This window comes from Python bivittatus, unplaced genomic scaffold, assembly GCF_059951505.1.
Source record: "Python bivittatus isolate LINGU-HERP-01145 unplaced genomic scaffold, Pbiv_v1 ctg000370_np1212, whole genome shotgun sequence".
Lineage (NCBI taxonomy): Eukaryota > Metazoa > Chordata > Lepidosauria > Squamata > Pythonidae > Python > Python bivittatus.
This window is the reverse complement of record NW_028277062.1, coordinates 1633279-1650586: the sequence shown is the minus strand read 5'-3', so window position 1 is coordinate 1650586 and position 17308 is coordinate 1633279. Positions and strand designations below refer to the sequence as shown.

Genomic DNA, 17308 nt, shown 5'->3' with positions numbered 1-17308 from the left:
GCTCCTGGTGGGGATGGGCGGCGTACGGGGTGGCGGCACTTTCTGCGCAGTCAGGAAAGTAAATGGCGCCCGCCATTTTCCCGACTCTTTAGTAGCGTTGCTCTACCCCTCAGAACTCTGTTGTAAATCCTGGCATAGAAAGTCTCCGTTTTAGCTCCTCCCCGTGAGCCTCATCGACCACGTCCCGTTGGGCGGGATTAATCTGGCCTTTATTATGCAAAGTAGATGCCTTTTCCGGAGCGCCCGTTTTCGCGTCATTCGGAAGCGTTGCCATGGCAATCCCCGCAGCGGCGAAGCCTTCCTTTTCTCTCGCCCCGCCCCCGCAATTCCAACCAATCCGAGCGCCGTCTCTAACCCTCTGGCAGAACACCTAGCCCAATAGCAGAAGGGGAGCCCTTTCACTCCACCTGATTGGGTTGCTGGTGAGAAGGGCCTGCTGGGATTGGAGGAAAGAGAGGAGGGAGGCGGGCGCCTCTCTGCCCCCTTCAGACCAGCTGGTCAGGCCGTGGGGCAAGGCAGCGATTGCCGGCGCTGAGCGGCAGGGAGAGTCCAGTTCGTGCCGTGCGGCCGCCGCCCCCCTGGGAAACAGGCGCGCCCAAACGGGCTGGCGCCGTCCACGGACCTCGAGGAGACTCGGCGCTGAGCAGGTCGGGCCTAGGAAACCTCAGGGCCGCGGCGATTTAAGAGGGGCTCGGAGGAGAGTTTCTGGAGGGGGATAAAGGGCCTTTGGAGCTGCAGCTGAAGCCAGATCGCTGCCATCGTCTGGAATGGCTCCCCTCCCCGAGGTTCCCTCCTTTGGTTTTCAGACCTCAAGGGCTTAGGGTAGCGTTCCTCAACCTGGGCCGCTTTAAGAGGGGGGGACTTCAACTCCCAGAATTCCCCAGCCAGCCATGCTGGCTGGGGAATTCTGGGAGTTGAAGTCCCCCCCTCTTAAAGCAGCCCAAGTTGAGGAATGCTGGCTTGGGAGGAGGGATGTGCTCATTCTCTTCCGCAAATGGCCCAAAGAACTGCTATATTTCTGGAAAAAATTATTCCTTAATTACGGGGAACTTGTGGATGGGAATCTCACTGACGTCTTGTGCTAGGTCGCGCCTTCGCGTTGCTGCACTGACCCGACATGGATATCGGAGGCAGTAGCCGGATTCCGTACGATGACTACCCTGTGGTCTTCCTCCCGCCCTACGAGAATCCTCCAGCCTGGATCCCCCCTCATGAGGTGTGTATCTGTCGATCCCCTTTGGGTCCCAGCGGTCGTTTGGAGGTCTGCGGCCTTGCCTGGATTTGATAGTGCCCCGACCTCACTTTGAAGGGGCTTGCAATGTTCTTTGCAGCGAATCCCCACATTCTGAGACTTTTCTCCTGGCAGAGCTAGGGAGCGGTGCATGCCAGATGGATTTCAGGTTTCCAAGGACGGAATCCATTCACGCTATTTCTTGGTGTATCTTTTGATTTTCCCTAGAGAATTTACCATTCTGATTACAACAACGAGCTAACCCAGTTCCTGCCTCGTACCATTGTACTGAAAAAGCCTTCGGGGGCTCAGGTGAGACTCAACCCCTTCTCAAGGACTGGGGCAAAGAGGGGACCTCTAAGGCAGCCTTCCCAGGTTGACACTTTCCAACAACTCCATCATCCCCAGCCATAAGTGATGGGAGCCACAGTACAGCTGGGGGAATAGCTCTTTGACTCTTCGTGGACAGTTCTGTTAACTGAATTCCTTTACAAAAACGTTGGTTTTCCTCGGGAGGCATAGAATTTCTTCCTCAGAGCTAGAGCTACTGGATAGTCAGTCAGTCAACCTTAAAAAGCTTAAGATTTTGCTGAATTTGGAGGCTGAGTAGAAGCCGATGCTCCTTCCTAGAGTGGTTACAGAACCCTTTGCAAGAAGATTTGGTTCTGGGAATTGCTGGCTGTGAATCAGGGTGGGTGGGATAAAAGGGGGGTGAAAATCACTGTGCTCTTTCTGCAAATGGGTCAGATTCTCATCTTTGTGGGATCCTGGTCTGTTGTATCTCTGAGGAGGGCAGAATTGATAATAACAGACACAAAGTTCCATTGTAGAGTGTTGCATTGGGGTTACGTCTGAAAAATAACTAGTGAGATTTATCACGCTCACCTCGACTGTAAAAGCTGTTGGTTGTTGAACTTCCTTGCCAATAAATGGGTTGAAATGTGGCCAGATATATCCCTGTTCATCAGCAAATTCATGGAGCTTTTAATAAAAAGCATATTTATATTTGCTGCCAACTTTCTTCATTCTTTTTCCTTCCTAGCTGGGTTTTAACATCCGAGGAGGAAAGGCTTCTCAGCTAGGTATTTTCATCTCAAAGGTATGTTGTTCTCTTGTTTCACCCTTCTTGCTGGCCAGTTTCCTTCTTCCTTAAGAAGCACGTGAAATGGGGGTTTCGGTCCTATGTTCCTTGCAGAATCTGTGGCCTGATCCTTTGTCTTCTCTAGCCAGCTGCCAAGGGCCTACCTAGTCATAATCCAACTTCTGTTTAAAAGATTACAATACAGAAGTAGACTGATGAGATCCCATTCTTCTAGCATTTGTCAGTTTTTCTGTGTGTTTACACAGAAGAAAATACCAGTTCTGTGTGGCTTCCTTCAAAACAAAAATTTAAGTTGCACTGTATGATGTACTTCATCAGAAAGAATGAAACTAAAATGGAGTACATGGGACTATATGTAACTTGTTTAGCTCTTTCCAGCTTGTTTTAGGTTTTAAAATAAGAGGCAGGTTGGCATTCTGGCCTTTTCAATCTCACTCCCATTATTTTGCCTTAACTCAAATCTTTTTTCTTCTGCTCTTCCATTTTTCTGGGCAAAGAGAGCAATACAATGCACTGGCTTTCCCCCCAACCTTGTGCTCCCTCTCCCTGATTTTGAACTATAACATCCATCATCCCCATTTGTCATCTAAAGCATTTGGGCTGTCCCAGGTTGGGGGAAAGGCTGTTTGACAACGTCTGTGCTGTGGCAATCTCTCATTTCTTCCGTGCTAGGTGATCCCGGATTCTGACGCTCATCGAGCCGGGCTGCAGGAGGGAGATCAGGTCTTGGCTGTGAATGATGTGGACTTCCAAGATATTGAGCACAGCAAGGTGAGAGGTTAGAGTTTGGATGTTGGACTTGGGATGAGGAGATGGCCTTTGGCCAAAGGAGGTCCCAAGTGGCTAATCGGGCTCTCTCAAGCCAGCCTCCCCCGCAGGTACAATGATGTCCAGTGGTGGAAAAGTGGGATATAAGTCAGTAAGTTTTGCAGGAATTGCGGTGGTAGCACATCAGGCTGGGGAAGGCTGATCTTGCTGAAATGCAGCCACTAAGTGGCTGGGTAGGAGGTTGCTCTGGGCCCTTTAGGATCCCCCCTCTTGAGTTCCATCAAGGAAACAGAGAATATACATAACACGACAGTCCTGTTTGCTGCTATTGAGGGTTCAGCATTTTTTCCCCTCTTTCTCAGGCTGTAGAGATCTTGAAAACAGCCCGGGAAATCATCATGAGAGTCCGTTTCTTCCCTTACAGTAAGTATTGCTGCCACTCTTTGGGGGGAAAATGCACCTTTTTAAAATGGAAACATATTGTGTGATTCACTGTCTCACAGAATTCCTAGTGAATGTACCCCTTTTTACAAGAAGGGAAACTGAGGCTTCATGAGGTCCCTTCAGGACTTAGGGGAGAATGGGAATCTATTGGATATTCATATCACTGGGAAGGATTACAGGACTAGTACGCTTTAGGAAAATTGACAGAAGAGATTCTGTGCCAGGCTGTGAAGGGGGAACAGAAGATCTGTGCCCACTGCGGTTACTGGAAGCAATAGCAGAAGAGAGCTTTTGTCCTCGTCCCCTTCTTGTGAACTTCACGCTGACCTCTGTCCACCAGGAGCAGGCTGCCTCAACAGGGCTGTCTGAGATTCTGGCCTTCATTTTCTCTTCTTCCCTTCCAGATTACCAGAGGCAGAAGGAGAGAACCGTTCACTAGAAGTTCCTTCCCAGTTTCCACCTTCTCGTAGAGAGCTTGCCAACTTCCAACCGATTCTTATTTTTAATTATTTTTTGTAATTCTGTGCTTTGTTATAAAGCACACACTTTTATTCTATTTTAAGTCCCACTGCGGACCCAAAAAGTTTTTTGGAGGCAGAAAAGAGTTCTGTTCTGGTCCGATGCATTGTGGAATCCCTACAAAGGAGGACAGAGCTAAATTTTGATTTTACTCTATCTGCTTCATGCTGTGGACCAAAAGATAAGGGCTCTCAGACTGATTTCAACTCATCCCTGATCCAGGAGGAGACATTGATGGCATCTCTCTGTGGAACCGCAATCATTCTTTTTTGTCCCCCAGAATTGGAAGAGGAGCAACCATCTGTCTCAGAAGGAGCAGATCAGCTGTTTGGCTCAAAACTCTTTTGGATACTGGAGGCCTGTGAGGAAGGCTTGAGGCACGGTCTGCCACAAACAGCTGCCCTGTGCCCTGCTGCTCCGAAAGGGGTGATTCCAGTTCCCTTGTTCAAACCAGAAATACTCCTTCACCTCCACTGTTCTCCATGCTCTCCCAAAGCAGAAGCGTGATTTCTTTTATGGGAGGTAATTACATGGTGCTTCTGTCCTTTTTAATTAAGGTGTTAATGGAAGGGAGGTGAAGATACCTTCCTTACCTTAGCAAAGGATTCACCTGGAGAACAGCTGCTTTCCTTCCTTTGGCTTTGGCTTTGGCTTTGGGTCCATCCAAATGAGGGCAGCTGGAAAGGCCACCCCTGCAGACATGCAGCTTAAACAGCCACAGATTCCTGAACCTGAAACTTGCAACAAAGCCATAGAAGAGACAGTTTTTTTAATCCTCCAAGTTCCCCTTTTGTCTGACAACTTCAAAGCTGAGTTGCCACGGAAGCAACAACCTTCTCTTCCCTGGGTTTGATTTATCAGTCACGGCCCTGGTTTGGATAAATGTCCATCTTTAATAAAACATTCCTATCACTCTGTGATTGATGTATTATTCCACTGAGAAGCAGGTGTTTTCCAAGGAATGTCACATCTCCTTTTTACATCTCGTTCAAACATGTTGCTTTGACCATTGCTAAGTAGGAGTGATGTCTTTAAAAAAACCCAGCTTTTCTCATTGTTCCAGAAAGGGAATGCAGGCTGGGGAAAACAACACTCACTGGTGATGAGAACTTGTCCTGGGTTGTTGAATAAGGCCACGGTGCACAGAAGGAAGTGAATCCGACGGTCCACTAAAAATCGGCTTTGAGAGGGAGGAGAAGGTATTTCTTTGAAAGCAGTACAGCCGTAAGGGGGTCGGTTTCGAAATACTCCAGCAAGAGGGAGCAAGCTCGCTCTGAAGCTGCTTTTTGGCAAGGCAAGTCTGCCTTCAGCTGGAGAGAAACCTGGGTGTGAAATGTTCCAACAAAGGGAAAAAGGCTTTTCTTCCTTCTGCACAGAAGTTTCTCTTTTTAATGGTCTGCTCTGGTTAAAGGGTTTCGCTAGAGCAGTTTGATGTTGAAGTTGCATGCAGAGAGCAAGCAAAACTTGTTTTTTTGTGGCTTGGGGTGATTCGCTCACCCAGCGCTTTAGGTCACGTCATGGCCCAACGTCATGTGTGAAAAGGGATCCGCTCAGTGTGTTCCACGAAGAGAGCGCCGCTATTCCCCGACAGAAACAGGCCAGCCTGCTGCACGGCCATCCCTCACGGTGATGCCTTAATTGATTTTGGAGCCCGTCACCTACAGATAAGATTTCGGATCGGTGACATAGTCACGCATAAGCTATCACTGAGACCGGTGAATATACTGACCTTGGGAAACGGTTAGCTTTCTCTGTAAACTGAGCCAACTCAGGTTAAACAAACTTGGCTCGGGGTGATGTATGAACTCGGCACTTTGGAATGCTAAATATTGCTTCGCAGAAAGCAGCTGTTCCAAGTAGTTGAACGAATCCTTAAAAACGTGCTGCTGCTGAATTACTAGAAGTCGACTTGAGAAGGGACGGGTCTTCCAAAGCAGCCCGGTCCAAGGCTGGTTGCATTCACACAATGCGGATGCGGTTATGCAATTGACCCAAGTTCTGTGTTTGACCCATAATACAAGTCAACCTAAAGTAACCAAACCGGTTGGATTTGCACACCGTGTTAAGCCACAGGCACTCCCAACAAACGAAACAGGAATCAAACCTAGCCTGGGCTCGTCCTGCCGTGAGGTTTGGGACCTGAGTTCAGTGTGTTGTGTGAACGTAGCCCATGCGTAGCTGCAAAAATGGAATATTTGTGTTTACCATGGCCTCACGCTTCCTCCCTTTTCCTGCTGAATGCCTACTTTTAGAGAGGGCAAGGGTTGACCAAATCCACCTATGTCAAACGTATGCACTTTTATGTCAGTGAGCAATTAACCAGTTAATCCAACACACTTGTTGGCCGTTGTGCCACACCGGCCTTTGTTCCAGCCCCAATGTCTTTCCCCCAATGTCACGCTTCCAGTTCAGCAGCAACCCACAAAACAACCAGGCGTGGGGTTTCCAGGTGGTCTCCCATCCAAGCACTAGCCAGCTCCCTGGGGATCAGCCCGGTCCCCTTGGGGCTGCCAGCTGCTGAGACCAAGCCCGAAAGGGTGCCAGGCGCTCCCGGCCCTGCGCGGCTGCCTGCTCGCTTCTTCGCCCGAGGAGCCCCCCCCCGTGTTCCGGGACGCGGCCAGAACGTGGGAAAGGAGGGCAGGCCGGACCTCAATCGCGGACAAGGGGGGCCGAGGAAGAGGCGGGAGCGTCATCGGTTCCATGGTGTAATGGTTAGCACTCTGGACTTTGAATCCAGCGATCCGAGTTCAAATCTCGGTGGAACCTCCTTTTGGGCTCCGCTTTCCGAAGAGAGAGGGACGGGACGGGACGGGACGGGACGGGCCTCCGCCTTCCTTTCCGTCTCCCCCGCCAAGTCCCTTTTGTGGCCGCTTCGGCTCCCGGCGTGTCGGAGGGATCCCCGCACGACTTTCAGGCAGCGTCTCTCACCCTTGGCCGCTTTAAGAGGAGTGGACTTCAACTCCCAGAATCCCCCAGCCAGCAGGGGTGATTCTGGGAGTTAAAGTCCACTCCTCTTAAAGCGGCCAAGGGTGAGAAAGTGCAATTGCAGCCAGGCTGGGCCGCTGCTCCTGCTTTGGAGAAGACCCAGTCTACAGAATTGGGAGGAAGGGAGCCTCAGAAGGAATCTGCATAGGAGATTTCCAGGAGAGGGAGGGAAAGTTTCCAGGAACGAAGCCCTTTAAGCTTATAGAACCAGGCAGGAGAATGGTTCCCGTCGACGCATTGGTGGTTCAGTGGTAGAATTCTCGCCTGCCACGCGGGAGGCCCGGGTTCGATTCCCGGCCAATGCAGGACTTCCTTTTTTTCCTTCTTAAAAAGGGTATTACTGTTCTTCTCGAGAGGATAAAAGCCCTTTGGGGATTTCTCAACCTCAATTCTCTTTTCTTTTTACCAAACCCAAGATTGGATATTTGCCTCATTGTGTCTTAAAGGGTTCTTGTTTTGAACGGCTGCCAGATGGGCGTCTGCGGTTTTCTCCCAGCTCCTTTGTTCTCTGGCGGAAGATTCCCGACCCGTTTTCAAGCGGGGCAGCCGCTTTCCCCTGGTCCCTCGAGCCGAGCCGATGGACAGACCGAGATCAGTCGTGCAAATCTGGCTTCCTGCACGCGTGCGGATCTTAGCAGCCCCGAAGGCGTGCAAGCAACATGAGCAGGTTTTATTCTTCTGTTGGACGTGTCAGTGGGAGAAACGTACGGTTTAAGTGTTTTTAGTCACTTTTTCCAGCAAGACAGAAGTTCTTCCTCCCCCGTTTCTACCTGAACGCGGATCGGCGAAGGTGGGAGAAAATCCCCGCCCGGATTTCCCAGAGACAGAGAAGGGAAACTGCCCGGAGTCAGATTAGGAGCAAGCGTACAGAACAGCGGGGCCCTGCTTGCTTTCCGGCTTTAAGACCAACCTCCGCGGAAATCCTGGGGGGGGAAAGGGGGCCACAGGAAATGCCAACAGGGTGGAACGTTTTCATTTTAATACACAAGGCTCGCATCTTTGCACGAGTATAGTCGGGCAGGGGAAAGCCACGAGTGTCCCCGGACACGCGACGAGGTGGCCGAGTGGTTAAGGCGATGGACTGCTAATCCATTGTGCTCTGCACGCGTGGGTTCGAATCCCATCCTCGTCGGCGTTGGGCGTGTTTAGGTGTTCGTTAACCTCATTTTGTTCTTGGAAATCAGGCAGGGATGCTAGATGCGCGCACGGGGTTTGGCAGCTTTAGACGGACAAATCAGTGCGTTTGCTGTCTTAAGACACATTTGTGTTCCTTTTTAAGATATATTGCACTCCGCAGGCTTTATTCCCCACAAAGCCGGGAAAGTCAATTAGGTGTGGAAATAAAAGCATGAAGCACGTTTATGGGACGCGATGCTGAAGAACTGCGAGAAAATTATTGGCAGCGGTGGGATTCGAACCCACGCCTCCGAAGAGACTGGAGCCTTAATCCAGCGCCTTAGACCGCTCGGCCACGCTACCCTTCCGTTATTTTCTCTCTGCAATAGGTGAAGGGAAGTACTTTCTCCAATCTGCGAAAGCAGCTCTTTTCGGAACGATTTGGGTGGCTCTTAAAAGAGCCGTTGTGTTGGAAGCAGCGCCGCCAGGCACAGCCTCACTTTTTTTTAGGGGCGGGTTTCGCCTTCGTGGCAGCCTTGGGCTTGGCTTTTCCTTTCGACTTCAGAGGCTTAGCGGGGCTTTTGGGTTTTTTGGGCTTCGGGGCCTTGGGCTTTTTGGCCGCTCCTGCCGCGGAGGCGGGCTTTTTGACCCCCTTCTTGGCGCTCTTCTTCGCCCCGGCGGCTCCCGAAGCCTTTTTCACCTTCTTGGCGGCGGCGGCGCCGGCTGGCTTCTTGGCGCTCTTGGCCGCCGCGGTCGCGGCCGGCTGCTTCTTCCGGGCCGCCTTGTCCTTGGTCTCCGCCTGCTTCTTGTTGAGCTTGAAGGAGCCCGAGGCGCCCGTGCCCTTGGTCTGCAGCAGCGTGCCCTTGGTCACCAGGCTCTTCAGGCCCAGCTTGATGCGGCTGTTGTTCTTCTCCACATCGTAGCCCGAGGCCGCCAGGGACTTCTTCAGGGCGGCCAAGGAGATGCCGCCGCGCTCCTTGGAGGCCGTCACCGCCTGCATCAGTAGCTCCGTCACGCTGGGGCCGGACGGCTTCCGCGACTTCGCAGCGCCCGCCACCTTCTTCGCCGGAACCTTGGCCGCCGGAGCCGCAACAGCCGGGGCTACCTCAGCCATCCCCAAGTACGACCTCCACCCTCTACCGCCGTCGAACCTGAACTGAGGCTCACCGATCGCCGCGCCTGGTATTTATAGCGGAGGTCGCGCTCTGATTGGTCCGTTTCTTTTGCCTTCTAAACGCACCTTCTGAGCTTGGCGAGTTTGTGTTTCTCCAACACTCGACGAATTCAAATTGTTCGAAGCGCCTTTCACGGATCCTTCTGGTTCCAGGTGGGGTCCGTGGGGAGGATGACTGTTTTCAGCGTCCGGACTTTCACGCTTGGGAGAAGTAAAACAACTCAGGTAAAAAGAAAGAAGCCCAACCACCGCTTGCTCTTTCTGCTGGCAAATTTGTAAATTTTTGTTTTTCATTGCAAATAACAGATGTTCCTTTCTGCAATTCTTCGTGGCAGTTCCTGAAGACGATGCTCTGAACGGTGGGCATCTTGGAGGCAAGGAAAGGAACATTTCTGGCTGATCACTCCAGGGTAATCTCCTAGATTGTTGACTCAAGTAACACAACTGGCCAGGGCCTCCACCAGTCTCCAAAGTCCTAGGGTCCATATTTATTGTAAACTAAACATTCTTGCAAAGAGGAACAGAGAATTTTTTAAAAGCCATTAATGCTGAATACTGAAGGGAGGAATGCTGTTCCCATCAGGTGATTGAAAAAGGAGAGGATGCAGTTTGGGTGGTCTGGAGAATAACTTTAGGCTTAGAAAACTTCAGCATCTTTAGACCAAAAACACTTGTTCTGAAGCCTCTCAAAAAATACACCTGTTTTAGTAGGGCTGTTTTTTATTATTTGCTGTACTGGATCTGCACTCCTTTTTTCTTCTAATGAAACAGGAGTTTGCTGTCTTTAAAACAGAAATACCTTCCCTGGATTTAAGTTAAGCTTCCTCTTCGACCCCATTATCAAGATTAGGTAATGGTCGCATTCTATTTCCCCGGGAGTCAGAAAACAGGGAGGGAGCTGGGAGCTGTGTGCGCAGAAACAGCACCCAGCTCCAAAGTCACGATCTCCTGAAGGTTTCATGTTGATGTTCAGTAGCAGAGGGATGAGACAGCATAAGTCAACAAAACCTACGTGCCCAATGGAAGTTTCCCCAGCATCACCTTCTGTGCACATCCCGACCGAAGGACCATAATCGTGGTAAAAAAATGCCCCCAAGGCCCAGCTTTGTCAGGTGGTCGAAAAGGCAGTAAAAACTTGTAAGAGATGCAGGAAAAGTAGCCCAATGGGGCTTTTCCCATTTAGTTTCTTACACAGATCATCCACCGAGGAAAGCCAGATGGTTTTTTACATTTAACTCTTAAAAAATGATAGCATGTTGTTTTGTGATAGAGATGGGGGGGGGGTAGCCAACATGCTGTGACAATAACTTGGTTAGGACTAACCAATGTGTCTTAAATGTGTTTTTAAAAAAGTTGGGAAAAAGCAAAAAAAATCTGAAAATTAGAATAGGTGTCTTAGCTATGAACTCTGTGGTTCAAAGCCAATGTCAAAATGGCAATTGTACTGTAGGCTGAAAGAATGAGGTAGTAATTAATATTGTCAGTTTTTCTCATGTCCTTTAGGGAGAAAGATACATCAAGAACCTCTAATATTTGTTGCTTGGTAGCCATGAAAATCCAGTAGTAATGTATGGCTGTGAGAGCTGGACCATAAAGAAGGCTGAGCGCCGAAGAACTGATGCCTTTGAACTGCGGTGCTGGAGAAGACTCTTCAGCGTCCCCTGGACTGCTAGGAGGTCAAACCAGTCAATCTTAAAGGAAATCAACCCTGATTGCTCATTGGAAGGATCGATAATGAAGCTCAAGCTCAGATATTTTGGTCACCTAATGCGAAGAGAGATCTCTTTGGAGAAGACCCTGATGCTGGGAAAGATTGAAGGCAAAAGGAGAAGAGGACGGCAGAGGATGAGATGGTTAGATCACATCTCTGAAGCAATGAGCATGAAACTGAGCAAACTCAGGGAGGCAGTGAAGGACAGGAAGGCCTGGCGCAATATGGTTCATGGGGTCATGAAGAGTCGGACACGACTTAATGACTGAACAACAACAACAGCCATGAAAAATTTGCCCTCCGTTATGACGTGCTATGACATCACAGCATCTCATAATTCTCATTGGATGAGGAGAATGTGCGTGGCTCATAAAAGTATAGGGGCAGCTTCAAAGTTCAAAGGATTCAGCTAATGTTACCAGAGTAAGGGCAGAATGATAAACTGATTAGAGGTTGTGGGAGAATCTTGGATGAACAACATTTCAAAAGTCCACTTAGTCCGGAGGCTTAATATGAGAGCTGAGGTCAATCATTTTCCCTCAGGGTTTTGTTAGGAAGCTAGAAGGGGTGAATGTAGCCAAAATATTGTAATCAAATAATAATATTTTATAGGGAGAGGGCTGCCCTGAGCTCCTGGAAGAAAGCTGGGATATAAATTTAACAAATGAACAACACAGTTCCCAAGTCCCATAGCCAAAGGCGTGGAGAGGAACAGAGATCAAAGTAACAATAACTGTGGCTCCAAGGAGAATAATAGCACTCCAAAGCCCATAGTGGAAGGATATAACTGCATCAGGCTGTGGAAGTAGGGAAAAAATAGTCAGCTTTCATCTTCCCTCACTGCCTCAATTTGAAAAGAATGAAGATATAAACTTTTCTCCTCCATCAATCTTCATTATTTTCCATGTATTTTACAGCCCAATTTTTTTCTAGCAAGCTCTTCAGGTGGCTGCTTATAGATTCCAGAAGCCTAATTGCTACAAATACTTTACATGATTAAAAACGTTACCCGAATCGTTTCCCCCCAGTGCCTTTTCCCTGAGAAAGCAAGCACTCCAGAGTTTCACGATGGCTTAAAAGTTGGATTTAACTCCTGGTGACTTAGTTGGCAACAATACACCTGTAGCCTTGTAAGGGGATGATTCTCCTTCTCCTTTTTTACTTTCCAATTGATTTTACTCTAATTCAGTGTTTCTCACCCTTGGCAACTTTAAGATATGTGGACTCCAACTCCCAGAATTCCCCAGGTGGGGAATTCTGGGAGTTGAAGTCCACATATCTTAAAGATGCCAAGGGTGAGAAACACTGCTCTAATTTAAGGACTTATTTCCAGCTAGACAGATTGCAATCCTGACAATTATTCTTAACCTGATGGTGTGCCCTCAAAAACGATAAACCGATTCAGCCTTTAAAAAAAAAAGCCTAAAATCCAATGTCAAGCAATGCGTGCAAGGGGACCAGCCAAGGCACTAGGGCCGTTCTCATGGCCTTTTGGCCAGGCAGAGAGCCCGACTCTGGACTGGAGATTGCCTTTCGCCCCATGCAGGGCAGCGAATGGTGCCTTAGCTGGAAGTCAGAGCCAAACGATTAAGGGAAGCCAGCGCTCGGCTGGGAAACGCAGGGCTGGAGGCTGGATTGGGAAATCAAAAGATACCCCGCGAGAAGGCGGCGGAAAACGGCTTCCGTGCTTGTGGCTAAGAAAACGGCTCTCGGAGGCTTAAAAGAGTTTTTGAGAGGCTCGGTCGCCGCTCTTCCCGTGTCCTGAAAGAGGGCAGGCGAAGGAGCGTTGCCAGCGGCCTCCTCGTTAGTATAGTGGTAAGTATCCCCGCCTGTCACGCGGGAGACCGGGGTTCGATTCCCCGACGGGGAGAAAGCGCGGATCTTTTTAAAACAGAGTCCGCGCTCTTTGGAAGGCTTAATTCAGCGCAAGGAACTCGGAGGCTGGATGAGGATGAAGAAAAGGAATAGAATAGAAGGGCTGCCCCGCGCTACGAAGAGCCCAAGCCGGGCGTAAGGACCCTGATGACGTCGTGGAATACGAGCCTCCCAGGATTGCAGCTCCGCTGCTGGTTCGCCGTTGCCTTTCTCCAGGGATGTTATTTACTTATATGCCGCCCATCTCCCCCCGGGGGTGACTCCGGGCGGCTCGCAATTAAAATCAAGCATTAAAAACAGGAAAAAATAAATATCCCTATTAAATTACCTAAAAAAAATAAGACTATGTAAAGACTATATGCATAAAATGACTAGATAATTCAAGACGATGTGGGGGGGGGCAGAATCAATGACGCCCCCGGCCGATTCCAACAACGCGAGCCCCCATCAGGACATCCGAGCTGTGGAAGCAGACTCAGTGGCTGGAGACCAAGACCGCTTCTCATCCTTGAGGATTTTTTCTTGTAGCGTATTTCCTGCCGTGGTGGTCTCAGAGCCCCGCCGAGAAAAGAGCTGGCGGGGGTTCAAACCCGAAGGTCCGAAACGATTGGAGTCCCGTGGCGGCGCCTCACCCCGCAGCCACCTTTTCTTTTCCTAGAAACCCAGGATTGTTTAGCTCTGTGCGTGTGCGAAACTGCATCGCGTCAACGTTTTAGTTAGTTATTTATTAAATTTACGTGCATATAAACATCCCACTTATGGCCCTTCTTTTCCAGGTAGGGCCGAAGGCAGCCCTACGGCCTTCCTCTGATTGGATTAAACAAATGGGGGCACGAGCCAAGCGCGCCCCAACACGGAATATTGTAATTGGGCGATTAACTAGAAGACTTGGTCGCTCCACACTCCTCATCCATCGCGGAAAAACGTACGCTGGGGGAGGCGGGCTTATGAGGTCGCGCGTCTGCAAATCACGTCCAATCCCTGCAGGGCGCGGAAGATTTAATTTCAGCAAGTGATTGGCTAAGCACAACACCCAATCAAAGAAGAGGAAGCAGTGTATAAATTGCGCGCCAGTGGCGGCTTCTTTTTAGTTGCTGTTGTGCTGCGGGAGAGCCTGTGGTTGCTCCTCCAGCTTCAAGTCGTGATGGCTCGTACCAAGCAGACTGCTCGCAAGTCCACCGGCGGGAAGGCGCCCCGCAAGCAGCTGGCCACGAAGGCGGCCAGGAAGAGCGCGCCGGCCACCGGGGGCGTGAAGAAGCCCCACCGCTACCGGCCCGGGACTGTCGCCCTGCGGGAGATCCGCCGCTACCAGAAGTCGACGGAGCTGCTGATCCGCAAGCTGCCCTTCCAGCGGCTGGTGCGCGAGATCGCGCAGGACTTCAAGACCGACCTGCGCTTCCAGAGCTCGGCCGTGATGGCGCTGCAGGAGGCGAGCGAGGCGTACCTGGTGGGGCTCTTCGAGGACACCAACCTGTGCGCCATCCACGCCAAGCGCGTCACCATCATGCCCAAGGACATCCAGCTGGCGCGCCGCATCCGCGGGGAGAGAGCTTAATAAGCAGGCTCCTTTCTTGAAAAAAAAGGCTCTTTTAAGAGCCATCAAATATTCTCAAAAAGTGCTGGAACCTACATGAAACTAACTGCAAGTCACATGATGCATGCTTTCTCCACCACATAAAAATGGGAAGCTGCTCCCGAGTTACAAAGCACTTTCAAAAGAAATTGGCTCTTAAAAGAGCCTCTTGGACTTGCCGCCCTTTCGCGTTTTGGTGCCGGCCTTCGACCCCTTCTTGGGCACCGGGCTCAATTTGCGGGCTCAGGCATCTTTACCGCCTGTAGTACCAGTCCAGATATCGCAGTAATAACGCGAGAGTTTCGTAGGCTTAAATTTATGCAGATAGAAGTCTTCGGACGTTTATTTGACTATTGGCTGTGGGAAGAATGAGCCGCGCGACGGTTTTTGAAATATTGGGTTCCTATTGGCTAAGAAAGTAGCGTCCCTATTGGTTGTGCTGGAGAGTCGTGCTGTTATTGGGAGTTTAAATGGGTATCCAATAAACGTTGCCAATTTGAAATCAACAAACGATAGGGCTAATAGAAAAGTGCAGTCACTAGTTGAATGCCTGAAATATGCGCCAAGATATTTTTTTTTTGAGAAATAGAATACTCTCAAAGGGAAAGAGAATTTATGTCTTATGATCTCATACTTAAAAGTGCTGTTTCAGTCACGCTTTTCTTTGCCCAATTTTTTTGTGGAATTTCCTTCAGCTTGATTCTTATGTACTTCATTGGTGACTGAATTGATAAATGAGTGCGCTGCAGGTCCCTTTCCTTAAATGTTGTCATCTAGCAGGACCTAGGCAGTGTGCCTTCTCTGTGGCTGCCCCTACCCTGTTGAACACCCTTTCCCCTGGGGTCAGGCAGGCCCCCACCTGCCGCTCCCTGCCTTGGAGATCTGACTTCCCAAAAGCACTGGGGTAGGATGAGGGTGGAACCCAGCAGGAAAAAAGAAGAAACAGGATTCATTTGCAGGAACTGTTAGCTGGGATTTTAAGCTTCATTATTAGCATTTTAAAAAGGTGATATTAGCATTTTTAACATGGCAGTCTAGGTCTCTTTTAGGAAAGCATGTGTTTCTTCTGGACCAAGGCCGTTTCTTTTGGTATATTTGAGAACTTGCCTTTTCAGCAACTGAACAATAGAGAGTGTATTCTGAAAAGTCCTTGAATACACCTGCAAGTTTTAAAGATACAAACCCAGCTGAGAAAGGGAGTGACATAACCCATAAATTTGCCACTTGTGGAATGTTATATGAAATCACTGCTTTCTATTGTTCAATTCTCACATGTTAATGTCTTTTGTTTGATTAGTTGCTTTCTGACATATCACATATACCAAAGGTATGTATTGTTTGTTTCTATGTCCCGTAAAAATACTTGACCCCCTTAATAAACACTTTTCACTTTACCTGAAATACTTGTGATAGATATTGTTGGGTAGGGGTGAAAAAGCCTTTTTGTAAAGGTAAGGGTGTTTCTCACTCAAATTCAGGGATAGGTTCCTTCAGCTCCACGTTAACTAGAGGTGCTTGAATTTCAAGGCAACAGAACAAGAGCATGAAGGTGTTCAGGGTTTGGTGTCCTGCAGAGCCTTGGCCTGGAGAACTGGGAACAGGGAAAACCAAGTTTGTCCCCTTGGCAGAGAAATGTCACAGAAATGCATGAAAGCAGATGGGCTCATCTGGGTCTTCGGTCACTTGAGGAGCTTCACAATTAAGAGATTCTTTTGTACTTGATGGAGCTGATAGAAGATTTTATATAATTACATACACATATATTTCATATTTAGTATTGACACACACATATATATATATATACGCTTATATTTAGTATTGAAACATTTAGACTTTCATTAAGGATTTCTGAATCCTGTTTCCTTTTTCAAATTTGTGAGCTTGGAGACCTTTTTCATTAATCTTGATAGATGAGAAGCTGTCCCTGTAGGATAGTTTTTCCTAGGGAAAAGATGTTTGGTTAACGGTCAAGGGGCCTGGGAAGGAAAGAAGAATGATACTGAGGTAGGAAATGGGCGACTGAGTAAGGGGTGGTATTCTAAAGGAGGAGCTGAATGAAATGTATATATTGTGCCAAGAGGAGGGGGTCAAGTGCGGCCCCCCACCTAACAGCTTGCTGTCATTGCTTTGGCTTTTGGGTGAAGAATAAAGAACTTACCAATAGAAGCAAATATGTGGAGCTCTGGGTTGAACTGTGGAGCCCTTGGGGTTCTCTGAGCTTGGTTCTTTTCTTGAAAACGTTTCATTACCTGGCTGGGTAACATCTTCAGTGCTAGAAGGGTGTGGGGTTTGCCCTCATGCAACTGCCTGTTGTCTCTTCGATCCCGGCTCAGAAAGGAACCAGTAGGAAATAATTCTAACACTTTTAATTCCAACAGAGCACCTCCAAAGACGAGAGGGAGGGGCATTTCAAGGGTCCAGCTGATGCTCTTGAGAAGCAAGTCAACGAGATTCTCGGGGGTTCATCTGCTGCAGAAGCCTGGGGTCTCTGCTTAAGTCTGCTAAACCTGGATCAGCCTTTTCTTGAGAAGCAGACAAGGAACGCAGGGGAAGACCACCCTCAGGCCCTGGAAGATTGTGCCAGGGGTTGGATCAAAGATCAAGATGGTGGCTGGCTGCATCTGCAGCCAAAGCCCTGCGCCTTTTCACGTGCCTTGCAGGTAGGTAGAAAGGGGCAGGAGTTTGCACAGTTACAGCCACCACCCTGCCCTATCTGACCACTTTCACGATCGCTGCCAGCCACACTGTAAAGGGAATCTTGCAGCGTGGGGAAGTACAAAAGCCCTCAGTATTTATTTATTTATTATTAG

At 49.1% G+C, this 17308-nt stretch overlaps 3 protein-coding genes and 5 non-coding genes across 8 annotated transcripts; 6 read left to right on the top strand and 2 right to left on the bottom strand.

Moving 5' to 3' along the window:
* Positions 1-469: 469 nt before the first annotated feature.
* PDZD11 (PDZ domain containing 11) lies at positions 470-4981 on the top strand. Its single transcript, XM_007441104.4, has 7 exons — positions 470-647; positions 1086-1216; positions 1460-1543; positions 2274-2330; positions 3006-3104; positions 3464-3524; positions 3950-4981. The coding sequence occupies exons 2-7, from the start codon at positions 1118-1120 to the stop codon at positions 3982-3984; spliced, it is 435 nt and encodes a 144-aa protein (XP_007441166.1). The 5' UTR covers positions 470-647; positions 1086-1117; the 3' UTR covers positions 3985-4981.
* A 1777-nt stretch (positions 4982-6758) lies between these two features.
* Positions 6759-6830, top strand: TRNAQ-UUG (transfer RNA glutamine (anticodon UUG)). The gene has a single exon. It is a non-coding gene; the product is annotated as a tRNA-Gln (tRNA).
* A 453-nt stretch (positions 6831-7283) lies between these two features.
* TRNAG-GCC (transfer RNA glycine (anticodon GCC)) lies at positions 7284-7354 on the top strand. Its single transcript has one exon. It is a non-coding gene; the product is annotated as a tRNA-Gly (tRNA).
* A 214-nt stretch (positions 7355-7568) lies between these two features.
* LOC103058216 (histone H1.01-like) lies at positions 7569-10506 on the bottom strand. The gene has a single exon (XM_007445461.2). The coding sequence runs from the start codon at positions 9277-9279 to the stop codon at positions 8662-8664; it is 618 nt and encodes a 205-aa protein (XP_007445523.2). The 5' UTR covers positions 9280-10506; the 3' UTR covers positions 7569-8661.
* TRNAS-GCU (transfer RNA serine (anticodon GCU)) lies at positions 8100-8181 on the top strand. Its single transcript has one exon. It is a non-coding gene; the product is annotated as a tRNA-Ser (tRNA).
* Positions 8447-8528, bottom strand: TRNAL-AAG (transfer RNA leucine (anticodon AAG)). The gene has a single exon. It is a non-coding gene; the product is annotated as a tRNA-Leu (tRNA).
* A 2342-nt stretch (positions 10507-12848) lies between the features above and the next one.
* Positions 12849-12920, top strand: TRNAD-GUC (transfer RNA aspartic acid (anticodon GUC)). Its single transcript has one exon. It is a non-coding gene; the product is annotated as a tRNA-Asp (tRNA).
* A 1110-nt stretch (positions 12921-14030) lies between these two features.
* Positions 14031-14484, top strand: LOC107326479 (histone H3). The gene has a single exon (XM_088142197.1). It carries the CDS (start codon positions 14070-14072, stop codon positions 14478-14480), a length of 411 nt encoding a protein of 136 aa, XP_087998323.1. The 5' UTR covers positions 14031-14069; the 3' UTR covers positions 14481-14484.
* Positions 14485-17308: the final 2824 nt, after the last annotated feature.

Coding starts and splice junctions, on each gene's coding strand:
- PDZD11 (XM_007441104.4), top strand. CDS start 1,118: ATGGATATCGGAGGCAGTAGCCGGATTCCGTACGATGACTACCCTGTG. Junction 1,544..2,273: donor AAAAGCCTTCGGGGGCTCAG/GTGAGACTCAAC, acceptor TTTCCTTCCTAG/CTGGGTTTTAACATCCGAGG. Junction 3,105..3,463: donor AAGATATTGAGCACAGCAAG/GTGAGAGGTTAG, acceptor CCTCTTTCTCAG/GCTGTAGAGATCTTGAAAAC.
- LOC103058216 (XM_007445461.2), bottom strand. CDS start 9,279: ATGGCTGAGGTAGCCCCGGCTGTTGCGGCTCCGGCGGCCAAGGTTCCG.
- LOC107326479 (XM_088142197.1), top strand. CDS start 14,070: ATGGCTCGTACCAAGCAGACTGCTCGCAAGTCCACCGGCGGGAAGGCG.